General features: G+C 35.3%; 1 protein-coding gene across 2 annotated transcripts in view; it reads left to right on the forward strand.

Annotated features, from left to right (window-relative positions):
- Window positions 1-17,633, forward strand: part of COL14A1 (collagen type XIV alpha 1 chain) — a gene marked incomplete at its 3' end in the record, with an annotated part of 1,869,522 nt that overhangs the window by 1,389,503 nt on the left and 462,386 nt on the right. For both annotated transcript variants that reach the window (XM_044066920.1, XM_044066919.1), the window contains 1 exon segment: window positions 11,559-11,636. In XM_044066920.1, the coding sequence (XP_043922855.1) occupies window positions 11,559-11,636 (78 nt within the window).

The following is a 17,633-nucleotide window of genomic DNA, read 5'->3' on the forward strand; positions in this document are numbered from 1 at the left end:
TTTACGAAAGCGGACAAATAAATTCTGTGTACGCTATTTGGAAGCATTGCTTTTTTGGTCTACCTTCGTGGCTTTTTATTTTTATTGGTCTCTTGGTGCTTTTACTCTTTCTTTAGCTATGTCTGAAAACTCAAAGGCAGCACACACCAGTGTGGAGAACTGTTTATAAATGGAGCTGCCTACAAAGATTCAGTAGATATAGCAAATCTTCTGGCTGTCAAATTCAGCTCCAGTTTAACCCCCACCCACCCACCCAGCTGTCTGCCAGGAAGTACCATCAAACATTAACTCCACCAAACTATCACTAGGGTAGAGGCCCTAGATGCAGTCTCTAAGGTCAAAAATACAGCATCGATGGATCTGTTAATATCTCACTATGCCTTCTAAATAGCCTGAAATATGACCGATCTGAACCACCAGAGTCACTTTTTAATCATAGCCTGTAGACAGGGTTTGTGCCACATGAATGTAGAACTGCAATGGACATCCCTCTACACAAGGGTGAGCCATCAGTTGACCCTAGGAACTACATACCAATAAGTCTGACTAGTTTCATATGCAAGGCCATAGAAAGAATTGTCATGGGAATGATTAAAAAGGACATAGAAAACCTTCAAACACTGGATCCAACCCAGTTTGGTTTTGTCAAGGGCATCAATCTTATTCAAGTCTGGTCAACATCTTTGAGTGGGTCACCAAGGCACTGAATGAGAGCAAAAAAGTGCATACTTCCTACTTTGACCTGACGAATGTATTTGATACAATACCTCACTCTGGCATTGTAAATAAACTCATGGATATAGATATAAACCCTATGTTACCTGCTGGATAGCCAGCAGGCTCTCTTACAGGACTCAGGAAGTTATGGAGTCCCTCAGGGCTCTGTTCTGGGTCTACTCTTTTTGGGCATCTACATCTCTAAAGTCAAGACCAATGTCAAGGGTCTTTTCTGACCAGGTTTGCAGATGATTGCAAACTAGTTGCAGTCATAGAATCCCCCCAAGATACTAATATCCTACAGGAAGGGATAAAACAGACAAATGACTGGTGCCAAAGTCATAGCTTAAAACTCAATGCCAAGAAATTCATGGTAGTACCCTTTTGAAATCAGCCACCCTTAGGAAATTACCTCATCAGTAATACACCTGTAAAAGCTAAACCAGTAGTCAGGATTTGGGTACGTATGTAGATAGTAACCTGACTTTTGACCAACATGTGTGATTAAAATGGTAAGAAAATCATTCTAGGCTGCTCAGCTTAACAGCAAGGGCATGGCATCTAGGTCAAAAGAGGTCATCATTCCACTGTATTTGACTCTTATCTGGCCTGTCATTGAGTACTGCACCCCCTTCAGTATGTACCTGACTAGGCACATGCAAAAAATGGAATGGCCACAGTTTCCTCACAAAAAGAATACAGAGCATAAACAGCATGTCCATTGCAGATCACCTCAAACCCTATATGTATAATCTGTTTCTTACAGATTGTGGAGAGGTGATCAATGGCTGGCATGCAAGACATCCTTGTATTTCTCCATATCTAAAAAATTAATAACATCAGACTTATTCGATCTAGGGATGTAAACTTAGCTTGCAACATAAATAGGACATGTTGGAGGGACAGATATGCCACTCAAAGAATTCTCTTTCTCTGGAACAGGCTTTCCATCCATGTGAAGCATTGCTGTTCCTTAACTCTATTCAAGAGAAACCTGGCCAGTAGATGGGAAATCTGAAGTGTACTCTGAGTCTAGAACCTATGTCTGTAATGGACAGAGGCAACCTGTAAATCTTACTCTAGCTTATATATACACATTAAAATAACCTCTAAGGCATATAAACTTGTGGGATACATTAGGGAAGCCTGGCTTGACTTAAAAAGGTCAGCACCTAAACTTGCAATATACATTTGGGATGCTTGGCTAGACTTTTGAAGTCCCCAGTTTTCATTAGCCTAGTATGCACCTATGACCCTATGAACAAAGACATAACTGAAAGAACCTTATATGCACCATTTCAATAGAGCATTTAATACAAATAGTTGAAGCTGTTCTTGTCTTATGTGGATATTTCAAAGTTAAAAGATGGACGATTCCTTGGATGTGTGGAGTCTCAATGACCATTGTATAATTTCAGAGAGATGTCCTTGTTATAAATTGCACCAAAGAAGTCAGTTTTTGTATACATGAAGTTACACTTCTCTATGTAAAGTTTTATGTTTGAAAAGTAACTGTACAGTTCATACTTTCTATTGTGTGTTCTCTTTCACTTAATTAACATTCATACATCTATGTCAGCTTAATTAACTCATATTTTACTTTGTGCAGCTCAGACTAACAGTGCAGATTATAGAATATCCAGCTAACCATGCTTTTTATGATCAGTTTTTTGCAATATTCCTAAGGCATGGATCTTTACTGTCTCTTTACAAGTCTTTGCATGGAAAGTTCTATGTTAGGAATGTATACATTGTATTAGTGCCAGATTAACTTGGTGCTGAATCTACTTTCATGTGTATTTGCACAGCCTCTTTAAAGAGAAACCAACATCATTTTGTTAAATGAAATTATAAGTTAAAATAATATATTAATTTCAGTGTACATATGCCTAACTCTGTCTTCACATTGATTCTCTATCAATATTATACAGTTTGAGTTCAAATAATTTAATTTGATATATATCTAGATCTTGGATCTGATGAAACATTTGTGAACAAGAAAGCGCTTAGCCCTGTTTTAATAAATTTGTACTATAATTTATGGTTGTAGTAGCCTTGCTGTTTTTTTCTTACAATTGAGATATATATATATATATATATATATATATATATATATATATATATATATATATATACATATACATATATATACATATATATATATATATATATATATGTGTGTGTGTGTGTGTGTGTGTGTGTGTGCTTTAACCATGTTTCTTTACCAGGGTAGAACTCTGTTCAAACACAGCCAATTGCAGGCTCAGGTTGAGTTGGCAAAGTAAAAGTAACATTAAATAGAAATTATATGTACAAAAAGTATCAACAGACTACAAAGCAACATTACAATTATTAGATACAACAAGGTCACGGCATTATAATTTGAGGAAGTTAAGACACAAGGCTAACAAGTAGTAAGCATATTTTCATGCAGAGTTGTATATAATTCAGTCAGGATTCCTCCTGTCGGCATCTTAGTGTATACATAAATATCCTGTTGTGCGGCAGACCTCACTAATTTTATGCTATACTTTATTAGTTGGTTCATTCAGTTATACACCATTAAGATAACTCTATTAGCCAGAAGGATTTTCTCTTATACTTGATTTATATCAGTTCATAGGTTTTCATTTTTTGTAAACCAAATGAATGACAATAACTGGTGCCAGTAAAATGACTGCTAATGCATTTTCTCTAGAGCCTGTTTTAAGCACAGGCCAAGTCCACTCAAACCATAAGATCACACACATGTATTTTGCTTGTTGTTTAACTGAATCTGCATTTTAAGCCTTAACTGTTACATCATATGTTGCTTCTCTAATGTTCAAAGCTTTCAAGTGGAGTTCTTATAAGGTGTTAACTTATCAGCATTTCACTGTAAATATGTTTTGTAACTAATATGCTTTCTGCTATAATAAGGTCTTAGAAATAAAGCCCATTTAGCAACCCTCCAAGTTCTTATACTACATACGCATTACAGGGTTCATCTGCTATTACACGCCCTGAGTGATCTTGCCTCTGCACCCCTCTCATGGAAATCACTCATTAAACTAACATATAATCCCAATAATTCCATTGTGTCATTATTATTATTATTATAGGTTCATACTAAGCTAACTGCTCTTGCGAGCCATTTTAAGCCTAGCCAATTATCCCTTGTGAGACTCAAACCTGCAACTTGTGCTTGTATAGCAAGCACCTTAACCATTAGGCCACCCTTCCAACCTTTCATCTAAAACAGAAGCCCACTGACTGATGTATAATTTGTATTCTATATCATGAAGGATTATTGAGTCTACTGAAATGTCTGTATGTATAACACTGTTATTCAATTATTTTACAATATGATGTTTATTGCAACACTTTATTATGTAAACACAACATAATTCACAGAAGTAAAGGTATGGGTAGCACAGTGTTTTAATGGTAAGATCTCTCTCATATCTCTAAGGTCTGGGATTCAGTCCTGATGTCTCTGTATTGTTTGTATAATGTTCTATTTATTATAACAACAGTATACCACATTAATACCTCTAGGTAATTAATTACGTTCATGCCCCTATAATTCTTCTTTGAAGCCTCCTAATGGCTCCAAAGTAAACACACTACACTGAATAATTAATTTACTCTTATAAAATAGTATACCTGCGGTAGTGGTGCTGCAGTAGCGTTGTCGCCTCACAGCAAGACGTTGTCCCATTCAATTCTCAGCTAGAGCGTCTTCTGTGTGGAGGCATATGTGAATGGGTGTGCCTTCATTGAAGGTTGTGCGTCGGGGCTGGTAACTCTGCACATAAAAATTCACTACCAAACATTAGCGGACCAGAGTTCCGCTGTGGCGACCCCTAACCAGGATAAGCCGAAAGACACAACAACAACTCTTATAAATAGTATCATTAGCCACTTTCATGTAATATAATGCTTAACCCTTTACTGATATGTTTTATTTGTCCACATATTATTTTAAGATTTTTGTAAAGGCTTGTCAGTCATTTCTCTCAATAATAGCTTTCAACTTTAATTTTTCTGAAAGTAGTTCTTGCATAATTAATTTTGCTTGCTTCTATAATTATTTTGCATGTCCCCTTGGTACCACAGCATAAATATCATTCAGTGGACTAAACCCACTTCCAAGCCCGCCCCCAAACACACACACATACAAACATATGTCTCTTCTCTTTCTATCCACTTTCTTATTGAACTTAATTTGTATGAGTTTTTGGTGATACAAGGTATTCCTAAATGATATAACTAATGTAAGAAATTTAGCATACCTATGTATATTAAAAAGGCAAACTCAGGAATGCATTATTTAATTCATATCTACAACTCATGTAGAAAGGAAATAGATTTCACCATAAAAATACTGACTCCATACAGATATGTAAGATATTTTGCTGCACAGCATATCTTCCATGCTTTAACAGGTTCCTGTACATACAGATATGGAAGATATTCTGCTGCACAGCATATCGTCTGTGCTTTAACAGGTTCCTGTACATACAGATATGGAAGATATTCTGCTGCACAGCATATCTTCCGTGCTTTAACAGGTTCCTGTACATACAGATATGTAAGATATTCTGCTGCACAGCATATCTTCCGTGCTTTAACAGGTTCCTGTACATACAGATATGGAAGATATTCTGCTGCACAGCATATCGTCTGTGCTTTAACAGGTTCCTGTACATACAGATATGGAAGATATTCTGCTGCACAGCATATCTTCCGTGCTTTAACAGGTTCCTGTACATACAGATATGTAAGATATTCTGCTGCATAGCATATCTTCTGTGCTTTAACAGGTTCCTTTACATACAGATATGAAAGATATTCTGCTGCACAGCATATCTTCCGTGCTTTAACAGGTTCCTGTACATACAGATATGGAAGATATTCTGCTGCACAGCATATCTTCCGTGCTTTAACAGGTTCCTGTACATACAGATATAGAAGATATTCTGCTGCACAGCATATCTTCCGTGCTTTAACAGGTTCCTGTACATACAGATATGGAAGATATTCTGCTGCACAGCATATCTTCCGTGCTGTAACAGGTTCCTGTACATACAGATATGGAAGATATTCTGCTGCACAGCATATCTTCCATGCTGTAACAGGTTCCTGTACATACAGATATGGAAGATATTCTGCTGCATAGCATATCTTCCGTGCTTTAACAGGTTCCTGTACATACAGATATGGAAGATATTCTGCTGCACAGCATATCGTCTGTGCTTTAACAGGTTCCTGTACATACAGATATGGAAGATATTCTGCTGCAAAGCATATCTTCCGTGCTTTAGCAGGTTCCTGTACATACAGATATGGGAGATATTCTGCTGCACAGCATATCTTCCGTGCTTTAACAGGTTCCTGTACATACAGATATGGAAGATATTCTGCTGCACAGCATATCGTCTGTGCTTTAACAGGTTCCTGTACATACAGATATGGAAGATATTCTGCTGCACAGCATATCTTCCGTGCTTTAACAGGTTCCTGTACATACAGATATGTAAGATATTCTGCTGCATAGCATATCTTCTGTGCTTTAACAGGTTCCTTTACATACAGATATGAAAGATATTCTGCTGCACAGCATATCTTCCGTGCTTTAACAGGTTCCTGTACATACAGATATGGAAGATATTCTGCTGCACAGCATATCTTCCGTGCTTTAACAGGTTCCTGTACATACAGATATAGAAGATATTCTGCTGCACAGCATATCTTCCGTGCTTTAACAGGTTCCTGTACATACAGATATGGAAGATATTCTGCTGCACAGCATATCTTCCGTGCTGTAACAGGTTCCTGTACATACAGATATGGAAGATATTCTGCTGCACAGCATATCTTCCGTGCTGTAACAGGTTCCTGTACATACAGATATGGAAGATATTCTGCTGCACAGCATATCTTCCGTGCTTTAACAGGTTCCTGTACATACAGATATGGAAGATATTCTGCTGCACAGCATATCTTCCGTGCTTTAACAGGTTCCTGTACATACAGATATGGAAGATATTCTGCTGCACAGCATATCTTCCGTGCTTTAACAGGTTCCTGTACATACAGATATGGAAGATATTCTGCTGCACAGCATATCTTCCGTGCTGTAACAGGTTCCTGTACATACAGATATGGAAGATATTCTGCTGCACAGCATATCTTCCGTGCTGTAACAGGTTCCTGTACATACAGATATGGAAGATATTCTGCTGCACAGCATATCTTCCGTGCTTTAACAGGTTCCTGTACATACAGATATGGAAGATATTCTGCTGCACAGCATATCTTCCGTGCTTTAACAGGTTCCTGTACATACAGATATGGAAGATATTCTGCTGCAGAGCATATCTTCCGTGCTTTAACAGGTTCCTGTACATACAGATATGGAAGATATTCTGCTGCACAGCATATCTTCCGTGCTTTAACAGGTTCCTGTAACACTCTCCATCCCGTAATACTCTCCATCATTTGTTCATTTACAGAAAACGTACAGGAATGTCAACAAACAAAATTCAGCTTGCAGTTTATCAGTTACTGCAACCTCTTCTTGAAGGCATCTTAATATATTTTGCAATAGTCCATCAACCTTGTTCCATTTTGCCAAAAGTCACTCTATGGCCACGAATGGTTGCCACAAAAAATACCATCTAACATTTTAAATAATGTTGGTTATAAATTATAAATAATAATGCACTTAAAGGGGATAAACTGATACCTGTACCTGTATATTTATTTGTAAAGGCATATACTACAATGCCATTTCCAAAACTATCCTCCAAATTCTGCATCTTTCATCATGTATATATTTAATTATTAATTGCCTTCATGCAAGTAATGATTTGACTTTGTATATCACCTTCATAAATCTTCCATATGATAGGTACTGTAGATGTATTCCGTATCCCATATGTTAATTTTGAAGGAGTAGGAATAGGAACTGATTAGTACACTTCCCATTCCTGTAGAATATTCTACACAGGTTGCTGATAATTCTCTACTACCTTTTGATAACCCCAGACATTCAGAGAGGTAGTTGTCAATAAATTCCCCGTATACCTGAATAAGGTCTCCTCTTAAATATCTTTATGAGACACAGTATAAGTTCAGATATTTTAGTCTTTAATAATAACTTAAATTTTCACATGCATGGATGCCCTTGGTATATTTCTGCTGTACTCTTTCTCATTTACTCATGCTTGTTTTCTTATAAGGTTTCCATATTGTTATTACATACTTAAGTCTGGGTCTAATGTAACTAAGAACAATGACTTCATCATTTCTGATTTCCTAGACTTTATATATATTTTTATATAACCAATAGTTCTATAACTATCATTGACCAATTGGTTGAAATGATGAGAAAAAAACTGAAAGCTGGTTCTACCCATATACTCAGGTCCTTAAATGAATCTACAGTTTCAATCACTGTGTGCTGCATTAAATAGTCAACTTTCAATTCATGTCTCCCAGATCTCACATGCTTAGTTTTATTTATGTATTTATCAGCATATTATTCTCTTGTGCCCAGTTGTTTAATTTAGCCAAGTTCTTTTGCAGACATGCCCTATCTTTAACACATGTACTCAGATCACAAAAGAGAAAGCATACAATGGAGAAAATTAATATTGACAAAGGAACAGTAGTTTAGGACTTCAGATTTAGAGGCATTCACAATTTGGGTATGGAATACTTGCCCAAATGGAAGTACGTGATAGGCATAACTTCCAGTAAGGTAATAAGAGGATCAAACATGGGTAAGGAATATAGAGAGTATTATTTACACCCCTATATACATAAAAGTATTAAACAAGTTTGAATGCTAAAGGAAGTTAGACCTTGGAAAAACAGAAGGACACCAATACATCGTACTTTAAATAGTAATAAGAAAGACACAGGAGAACATGTAAAGAGTATTTGGAAAAGAATGAACAAAGAGCTAAAATTCTGGGAGCAGATGATAAAAGTTGATGAGTTAATAAAATGGGATGAAACTATGCAAAAGTTTGGGTTAGTAGATGCAGATCATCTCATTTATACAGGTCTAATGTTAATGCATTCAAGAAAGATGAATAGCGATAGGACAGTAATTTTGTTAGAACACAAATAGTGGACTTTGTAACTTGAGGCTAGAACAGAAATGACAGACTGCAGTATAAGAAGTAGAGCATATAAGGTAATTATTAGATATGAAAAGACACTAGAGTAGAAAGGTAAAAACAGCATGGAAAATGGTCAAATAAAGATATACAAATGATCAGTGCAAGGAAATATGTCTTAATCTTAGATATGCTACTCACTAAAGAACATTAAGAATTTTTACATGAAAATGTTTGCACAAATATTTGTATACCCCTGCAAGTCTTGGAAAAAAATGTTCTCACACACAAGAAGCATATGTTGGAGATATGATCATTCAGAAATAGGTTCTTAGAAGCATGTATTTTGAGAGGTAAGAAGTTGCTCCAGAAGAAAAAGAAATGACGTGGGAAATGTGCTGATTCTTATTCTGAAGGGAATTTAACCTCAATGCAGAGAGGACATAGAATATGCAGTGGTTTTGTTGAGATGGTATAAAAATACGTTTTTGAGAGGTGAAAGCACTGATTTTGTTTAGTGTTGAAAGTCACTAAGAAAGCTGTAACTAGAAAATGGAAAACTAAGGCAAACCACAGGTATGATGTGAGAAAGACAATTATACAGATTAAAAGTATGGAACTGAGAAGTACTGGAGATCAGAAACAGAACTTCTTAGTAAAAATGTGCTGCATGGGATGTTGTTACAGAGCATGAGCTTGACTCTGGAACTTATATCTGTAAGCCTGCTCTACGTAAAGAAAGAGTGATACCTAAGAAGTAAATCTGTTTCATAATGTAGACTGCATTGTAAGATATGACATCACTGTTTCAAGCAATATGATATGTAATGTAGTGAAAAAGTGACCGAGATGACCACTAATTAAATTCTGTTTTCAAACTGCATTTTAAACAATCTGTTTTTGTTTATTGAACAATGCTAGTGTGTGTGTGTGTGTGTGTGTGTGTGTGTGTGTGTGTGTGTGTGTGTGTGTGTGTGTGTGTGTGTGTGTGTGTGTCTGTGTGTGTGCACGCGCGTGTGCCATCATTAAATACTTGCAGAATGTATATTTTGAGTGTAAAATGCTTCTTCCTACAAAAATTACATATGCTGCAGCAATTCGGAAACATTAAGCAGCTGAACTGTTTTACATAAAAATATAAAAAAATGTATATACTAATAAAAAATATGAAACAAGTGGACCAATGGCCCATTATCTAAGTGCAAATATTCCATCCAGGGTGACATTTTATGGAAAATAATAGCCTTCCTAAGGATGAAGAGGCCTTATGTCTGTGTTGTTGGGCCTCACAACATCCTTCGGTAGTCTGGTAGTCTGTTATTTCCTTAATAAAGCAAACCTGTCAGGTATTACTGCTTGCATGTTACACAGTAAAGAACGCAACTCAATGTTGTCAGAAATTTCATCACTTCACATAAATCTTCATGTAGAGCAGTAAACTATTCATGCATTATTAATTCTGCACATATCTTTCTGCCTAACGAAGCACTCTACCAGACTAATGCCATACTATATTCTATTTTACTTCTTCTTTCCTTCATTTGCAACAAATGAACTACCCTTTTCAATTTAGCTTGCTTGCTTGTTTACCAAAAGTGAAACACTAAAACATATAAGCTGCAGTTCTGTTCATTATTCAAAAAGCATTTAAGAGGACTTCCTTACAGAGATGCTCAGTCTAAGCCCCTGATGTGCTGTGACCAGGAATGGCACTTGTTTATCATCATGCATGCTACCGAGATGTCCAAGCCAGTTTCCATCACATGAAGATTAGCAGGTTACCTTTTTACTTTTTAGAGTGACACCATCTGCCATAAAGTGCACATCTGTATTGTTTCAGTAAAGGTCTAAATATATTCTAAGTATTATTAAGGGGCAGTTAGTCATGGAGTTATAAAAAAAAACATCTTCAGGAAAAGAAAAAAACATTACCTACTGGCATTTCAGCTGTTTTTCCCACTTGGATTTATATATCAAATTTATTTCTGAACACCACAGGTGAAAATATCACTTTATGTTCCAGTATTTATTTTCCATTTGCAGTGTTTACTTCTAGTCCAGTATATCTTGTTTTAGGTTATATGCTGAAATGGTATCTTGTTTCTCACACTATGTGATTTCTTTGCACATTTTATTTATTTATCATTTGTTAACTGGGAAAGTCTGACTAGGACAGGACCTATTTTTAGTGGAGGCCCAGGGAGAAACACTCCAGACATGTCTTTTGAACGTGAAAGAAAACGTGAGTACCTGTAGGAAATCAACTTGAACACAGTACATACATGGGGACTGCACACAGAATACACCCCAGCAGAGAATTGAACTGGAGAACCTCTTGCTGTAAGGCGACAATGTTAATCACTGCACCACCCACATGTAACCTAAAACCACAGAAAAGTAAACTACATTCTCATGCAAAAAAAATAAAATACTATCAAATTTCATGTCCAGTAGCTTGATCTCACTGCACCTTTGTTACTCTGTATTGTTTGTAAAATATCCATTATAAAGTAATGTGGTTTAGTCTGTATAGTAATCACTTACTGTTTAATTTGGAAGGTATGATGTCTGCCAAAAAACATTATCCTTGTCATTGAACTAACAACTGAAATGTCTGTGTTTTCCTTGTATTTACATTATCTTATGTTGATTTGAAAATTAATAAATCTATAAGTATAACCTGAATCTTATTACGAAGCACAGACATACTCTTTTTTTCTCTTTCTGCAGTTTCAGCTACAGAAGTTTGATATTGCATGCACAACATCATGGGCAAATAAAGACAAATGCTGTGAACTTCCAGGCTTGGTAAGTGATACTAAAAAATGAGAGAGAGTTAAATGTGTCTGTTCCATGAAAGAAGGTTCCAGTTTAGTACCTCAGACATGTTTTCTTTAGAAAGGCTTATTATTTTTACTGGCTTCCTAATGACGTTTCCTGAATACCATTTTACTAAAATTTATTTCAAGAAAACAACAACTATTAAGATTTTGATGGATCTAAGTAAACCTGTATTTTTGGAGAGGAGCAATGTCCCCACAAAACACATTCATGAGGTTGTACACCTCTTCTTTTTAAAATCATCTTTAAGGTCACCATAGCTTGGGGAAGGATGATCCCTATGCAAAAGAAGTCTTCAATGATAAATGTGCATTTCAGTCAAATCTACATTCATGGGTTATACTGAGCAGCTGCACAATTGAAAGATGGCAGTTAAAGCACAGGTTGTATAATACTGTTCATATTTTCTCCCACTGATGGATGTTAATGCACATACCTTGGTTAGCAAATCTATGGGGTATTTTAAAAAGAGCGGGCAGCGTTGCATTGTGTCTGTCAGTGTCTGCACTTCCGTCATCATTCCGATTTCTCACTGTCATAACGGACATTATTGGGTACATGTTTAAGTATAGGAAGAAAACTATGTGGATCTATTTTTTTTAGGTCAGAGGGTTTGCCAAGTCCTGCTGCTGATTGACTCCTCTTTCCATTTAGCGGCATAGTCCACATTATTTTATAGCATTAAATCATTGCTTACATGCATATGCAGGTTGGTCCGTGTGCTTTGCAGACAAACACATCACTGACTAAGAATGTGGGACTTTCTGGAATATGTTTCCCAAACTTAAAAGTGAATAAATCAGCAAGTACAGACTCCAGAGCCAAACTTAAGAGTTTGCACTCTGTAAGTGTTTTTCTGACCACAAGTTGTTCTTTTTTATTATTTTTTAGTTTATATTTCAACTGTTTAATTAGTCAATATGTAGTCATTTCAGAAATGTATTGTGGTTTAGATAACTGTGACACAACAAAGCCAGTAGCTTTTGAAGAAGCTTTTGTTCTTGCGTATTATCAATATGACAACAGTATTCTGCACTGCAGTCAAGCAGAACACTCAGCACCCCAATATTTGCATTTATGTATGATGTTAGGATCTAAGTAAGCAAACAAGACTGAGTTATATAAGTAGCAACATACAGTGAATACAGTGAAGATAAATTATTTGCAGCACAATTCTGATAATGTAAAATGTTATTGGCAGATAGAGGCTTTAGACAGCAGCTACAAATGTATATCAGAGCATAATGTTATGTAGTAATTATTCCATACAGTTTCATTTTAGCAGCAAAGGCATGTTTCACCTGAAGATATTGGATACATCAAAAAGACATTACAAAGTATGGAGAAGGGGATGAAAATAAGTCATGGCCATGAGCTCAAACAATCTGGTTATAACAGCATATTTGCAAACCAGGGCATCATAATCAGTGGGTGTATTACATTATCATAGGCTGTTTTTTCTTTAGTCAGTATTGCATGCATTTATGTTATTTTTCATATGTCAAATCACAGTGAATTGATGTACTGCCATGGATTATAGTTTACTTAACCCTAATTACTTCTTCATCTTTTAGGTTTGCAGTATTGTGTTCTTCTGCTTGTTTGTTCAATAACAGCTGTAAGGCCAGTATTTTATTGAAAACTGTTGTATCTACAGTAGGCCTGTCCTCATCATACCATATTGGTAGTCTGCTGTCAGATACAGTGATGTGACATGTCATGTCACCACTTCTGTAGCTACTAATTCACTCATCATGTTCTTTTAAAGCATTTCAAACAATTTGGTTGTAGAAATTATTTTATGAATAGGAACAGAATTGTTTCAGCCAACAAGTAGTGCAATGCCTGACTAATTAAACAAAGGCTAAGAAGGGATGTAAACCATTACAGGGTTTTGGTATTATTAAATATACTTCAGATACAGTTAGAAAAGTCAGTCAGTTAGTTCATTCAACCTGACATTACAGAAAATATTAAGCTACAATACAGACACTCAAGCCTGAGTACAGAAGACAGGTCAAATAAAGACTATTTCACTTTACGTTGTTCAGGACAATCAGAATATGATGTGCAATAACTTTGGATATATTTAATGGCACTGTTACTACTAACCAGCATCCCAGTATTTCTACAGACTGTTCTTGTTTATCAGCACTGTTAATAAAGACAGCATTCAGATACTGTGAATATTTAATAAAGCATTATTAAATGAACTAAAGTGTTTGAAAAATGCATTCTAAAAAGTACAGAAGACTTGGCCCATAAAGAAGAGACTGCCACCTGTTCAGCACGAGTTTGGGTAATTAACAAATAAAGACTTTAATTTCAGTCTCATTTCAGTTATTTCTAGTTAATTATAGTACAGTACAATCTTATCAATTCTTACAATGGTGAGCCACTATAACTGGAGTAAAACAGCTAATGTAACTCCCAAAACCCCATAGTAACCTTGCATCAGCAGTCAGACTTTGTGTGTTCTACAAAATAGCAGTGTTTTGGTCAACTACATGTGTTCTACATAGCAAACTACAGAACGGCAGTGTTTCATTCCAGGCAACCATATCAGTGACCTGTGTTCATTCTGAACACTTCAGAACTTCAACAGAGACAGCTGTAGTAAGTAACCCTTTCAAGTACAGTTTTTAGAGCAGCAGCCAGCTTAACTTCAAGCTTTGATTAGCAGTTTACAGTCACACTTTTTCCAGTCTAACAGTTTCACAATAGACTTTTCAGCAGCATACCAGTGTTTTTCCATAAATAACGACTGTAAACTCTATACAAAATAAGCCAGAAATTATGGCACTACAGTTTCTCATTACAGAGCAGACCTTTCAGTAAGACAGCACTACTTCATGCAGAAAACAGACACAGCAGACAACCTCTACATATAGTAATTGCAGCTGTTAAACAAAGTGCACAGCACCAGTGTTTACTTCAGAAAAAGCCTCAAAATTTTCAGCAGACCAGCACTAAAACAACAAACTTCAGCAGTGTTCCTTCAAAACATAAAAGACATTATCCAGTTAACAGCTATCTCCACAAACTTTCAAGTTTCTAGTGTGACGTCACACTGCCAAGAAGCAAGAAAAATATTAAAAAGCTACAGACAACAGACACATTCTTCCAGAATCATAAAGTTATGTAAAACTTTATATGCACTTTTTAGTTAACCGGCTCAAAAACAGTTTAAATTTATCAGTAAAAGTCATTTGCATACCTTTTGTATAAACATGTCAAGTAATACTTTTACAATTAGGACATCAGTAAATCTTTGGTTTAAATTTAAAAACTGGGTAAAGCAGTCTAAAAAACTGTTCCAGAAATGTTCTTTTAAAGTTAAAGGTTATTAATTCAGGAATGTTAAATATTTCTAAATGCAAAAGAATTAACTCATAGAAGCAGGCTACAGGAAAACATTTGCATAATGAGTCAGCTTCTATCAGTACTGTTTCAGACATAAACTTAAAAGCTTCACATGTAATTCAAAATACAGAATTATGTTGTAGTACTAAACATACAGACATCAACACAGTTAACGTATATAACATGCAGGCAATGTTTCAATTTCACGTTATTTCTCATAGTTTCTTGTTTCCAAAAGAAAGTGCAAATATTGCACTGAGGGGGGATAAGATCAATCAGAGTGCAGATTTTTGATAAAGTAAATTCCAGTATAACTGAGAAACAGACTTCAATGCAAGTAAAATTGCTACCGTTGCAGAGGAAAACAAAGAAAAAATGCATTCCATAATTATCTATAAAGGATGCAGCAGTCATCATTAATCAGAGAATTAATTTGTCATTGTTTAAGGTTAAAAGAAATGACAATATTTCATTTTTTACAGACAAATCAACTTCAGTTACACATAAATCTTTATTAGAGGACACAAATGCAGTTTTAGTAAATTCCAAAACAGAAAGAGCGTATACCATGGCTGGAGTGCTGTAAAAAAACTTTAATTCACTATAAAACAATAAAAGCAATAAAACATAGTAAGTGCTTTTACAGACTATTATACAACTGCTTCTTCAGGTCAGGATTTAAAGGGTCAAAGATTACAGCAGCTAGCAGTTCAAAGTGTAACAGCTCTGTACTAGGTATGAACATGTCATTAGACTTATATGTTGTTTTAGACTTCAGTAACAAGATTTTATGAAAAATAAAAATGCTACAAAATGTATAGTAGTGAATACAGATAACACTTGTAAAAATTTGCATGCAGTAATTTGTGGAAATGTACAGATTATAAAAAACTGGTTACAACAGAAACATGCAGATTTATTGGTTAAAGATAAAATGAATTCCAGTTCAGCTGACACAGCTAAAGTGCTCAGAAAGGTGTGTTGAGTGTGGCCAGTTAGAAAAAAGGGTACCCGTATACATCTATGTCTTGTAAGGTATATCTGAAATGACAGTCAAGTTAATTCACAGAATAAAGGGTTTAACAGATTTGGTAAATTAATTTTTTGTGTTATTGTTTTGTTTGGCAGTCATTAGTTAAGAGCTTTGTATTAAAGTGTTGCAATGCATAAACAATATCTTAATACAGACAGAGACAAAAAAAACATTCATGCATAAAGACAGTGCTTCCTATGTGTCATTAAAGATACAGGTTCAACTCTTATGTTAGAAAATCAAATCAGTTTAAATCTGGTAATAAATGTCTTTATGTAATCAGTTTAAGACTGCATATATTTCATATAGAAAAGGCAGTTTACCAAGCACTTAAGATCAGATTACAGCCAGTTTAACAAGCTGAATTAATGACAGTACTGTATGCCATCATGCAGTATGGTAAAGATCAATCTAATGCAGTTACACTTTATACTATTTATCCAAGAAAATTGTAGACAGTAATAATAGATTCTTGTAGCATTTCAGTAGTAGTGAAAAGTTAAATGACGTTAGCTAAAAAACGGTTATGGTGAGACAGTGTGTGGAGTTTCACTCGCAGAACAGTATGTTAAAATCTAAGGGTCTCGAGAAAAATGTAAAAAGTTCAACAGTTAAAATTAATTTTATATAGGTGCAGAAATGCACAGTGTTACATTATTACTTTAGTTTCATTTGAGGTTATCAGTTTGCTTACAGACCTGCAAGAGTTTATTAGCAGCAAATGTTTATTTCATGCAGAAAAATGTAAATAAAGTCAGCACAATAAACAACTGCCTAGTTATAATTAAATCATAAAGTTAAAAGAGTTCAATCCAAACAGGCCATAAATACTCAAGTAACACCTAGTGGTCAAAATTAAAATTGCAGGTTTATTTACCAAATAAAAAAATATTTTCAAATTATGAGTTGGGTAGCATAAAGCTGTATACAGTAGATAGCAATACAAATGTAAGGTAACTTCAAAGGTAGGTCCCTGTAGACTTTTGTCAGGGACCTCAGGGGTAACTTGTTAGATTAGAGACCTCCATTTTAAAGTAGTTATTAGGCATTATGCAGACTAAAAGGTAAAATATATAGTGTCAGACATTTTGAAAAAGACAGTTATACTCAGCAAATTCACTATAGTACATTTAGGTAAAATAAGGCCTGAAATATGGAGTCAAACATGTATGCATTCAGTTTTAGAAAAATACATTTTTTTTAGAAAGGAAAGATAAGCATAACATGCAGAAAATACAGAAATACAGAATGTTCTTTTCTCAAGGGAAAGATATAATCTTGCCAGCTACAGAATGATCCTTAATGGAAAGTCAGATTAAGACCAGGTCTAAAAACCAAGCTTACCAAGGTTTTGGTATTATTAAATATACTTCAGATACAGTTAGAAAAGTCAGTCAATTAGTTCGTTCGACCTGACATTACAGAAAAGATTAAGCTACAATGCAGACAGTCAAACCTGAGACAGGTCAAATAAAGAGTATTTCATTTTACATTGTTCAGGACAATCAGAATATGATGAGCAGTAACTTCAAATATATTTAGCAGCAGTTACTACTAACCAGCATCCC

The sequence above is a fragment of the Protopterus annectens genome, chromosome 3.part1 (genome assembly GCF_019279795.1).
Source record: "Protopterus annectens isolate FY-2018-M chromosome 3.part1, PAN1.0, whole genome shotgun sequence".
Classification (NCBI taxonomy): domain Eukaryota; kingdom Metazoa; phylum Chordata; order Ceratodontiformes; family Protopteridae; genus Protopterus; species Protopterus annectens.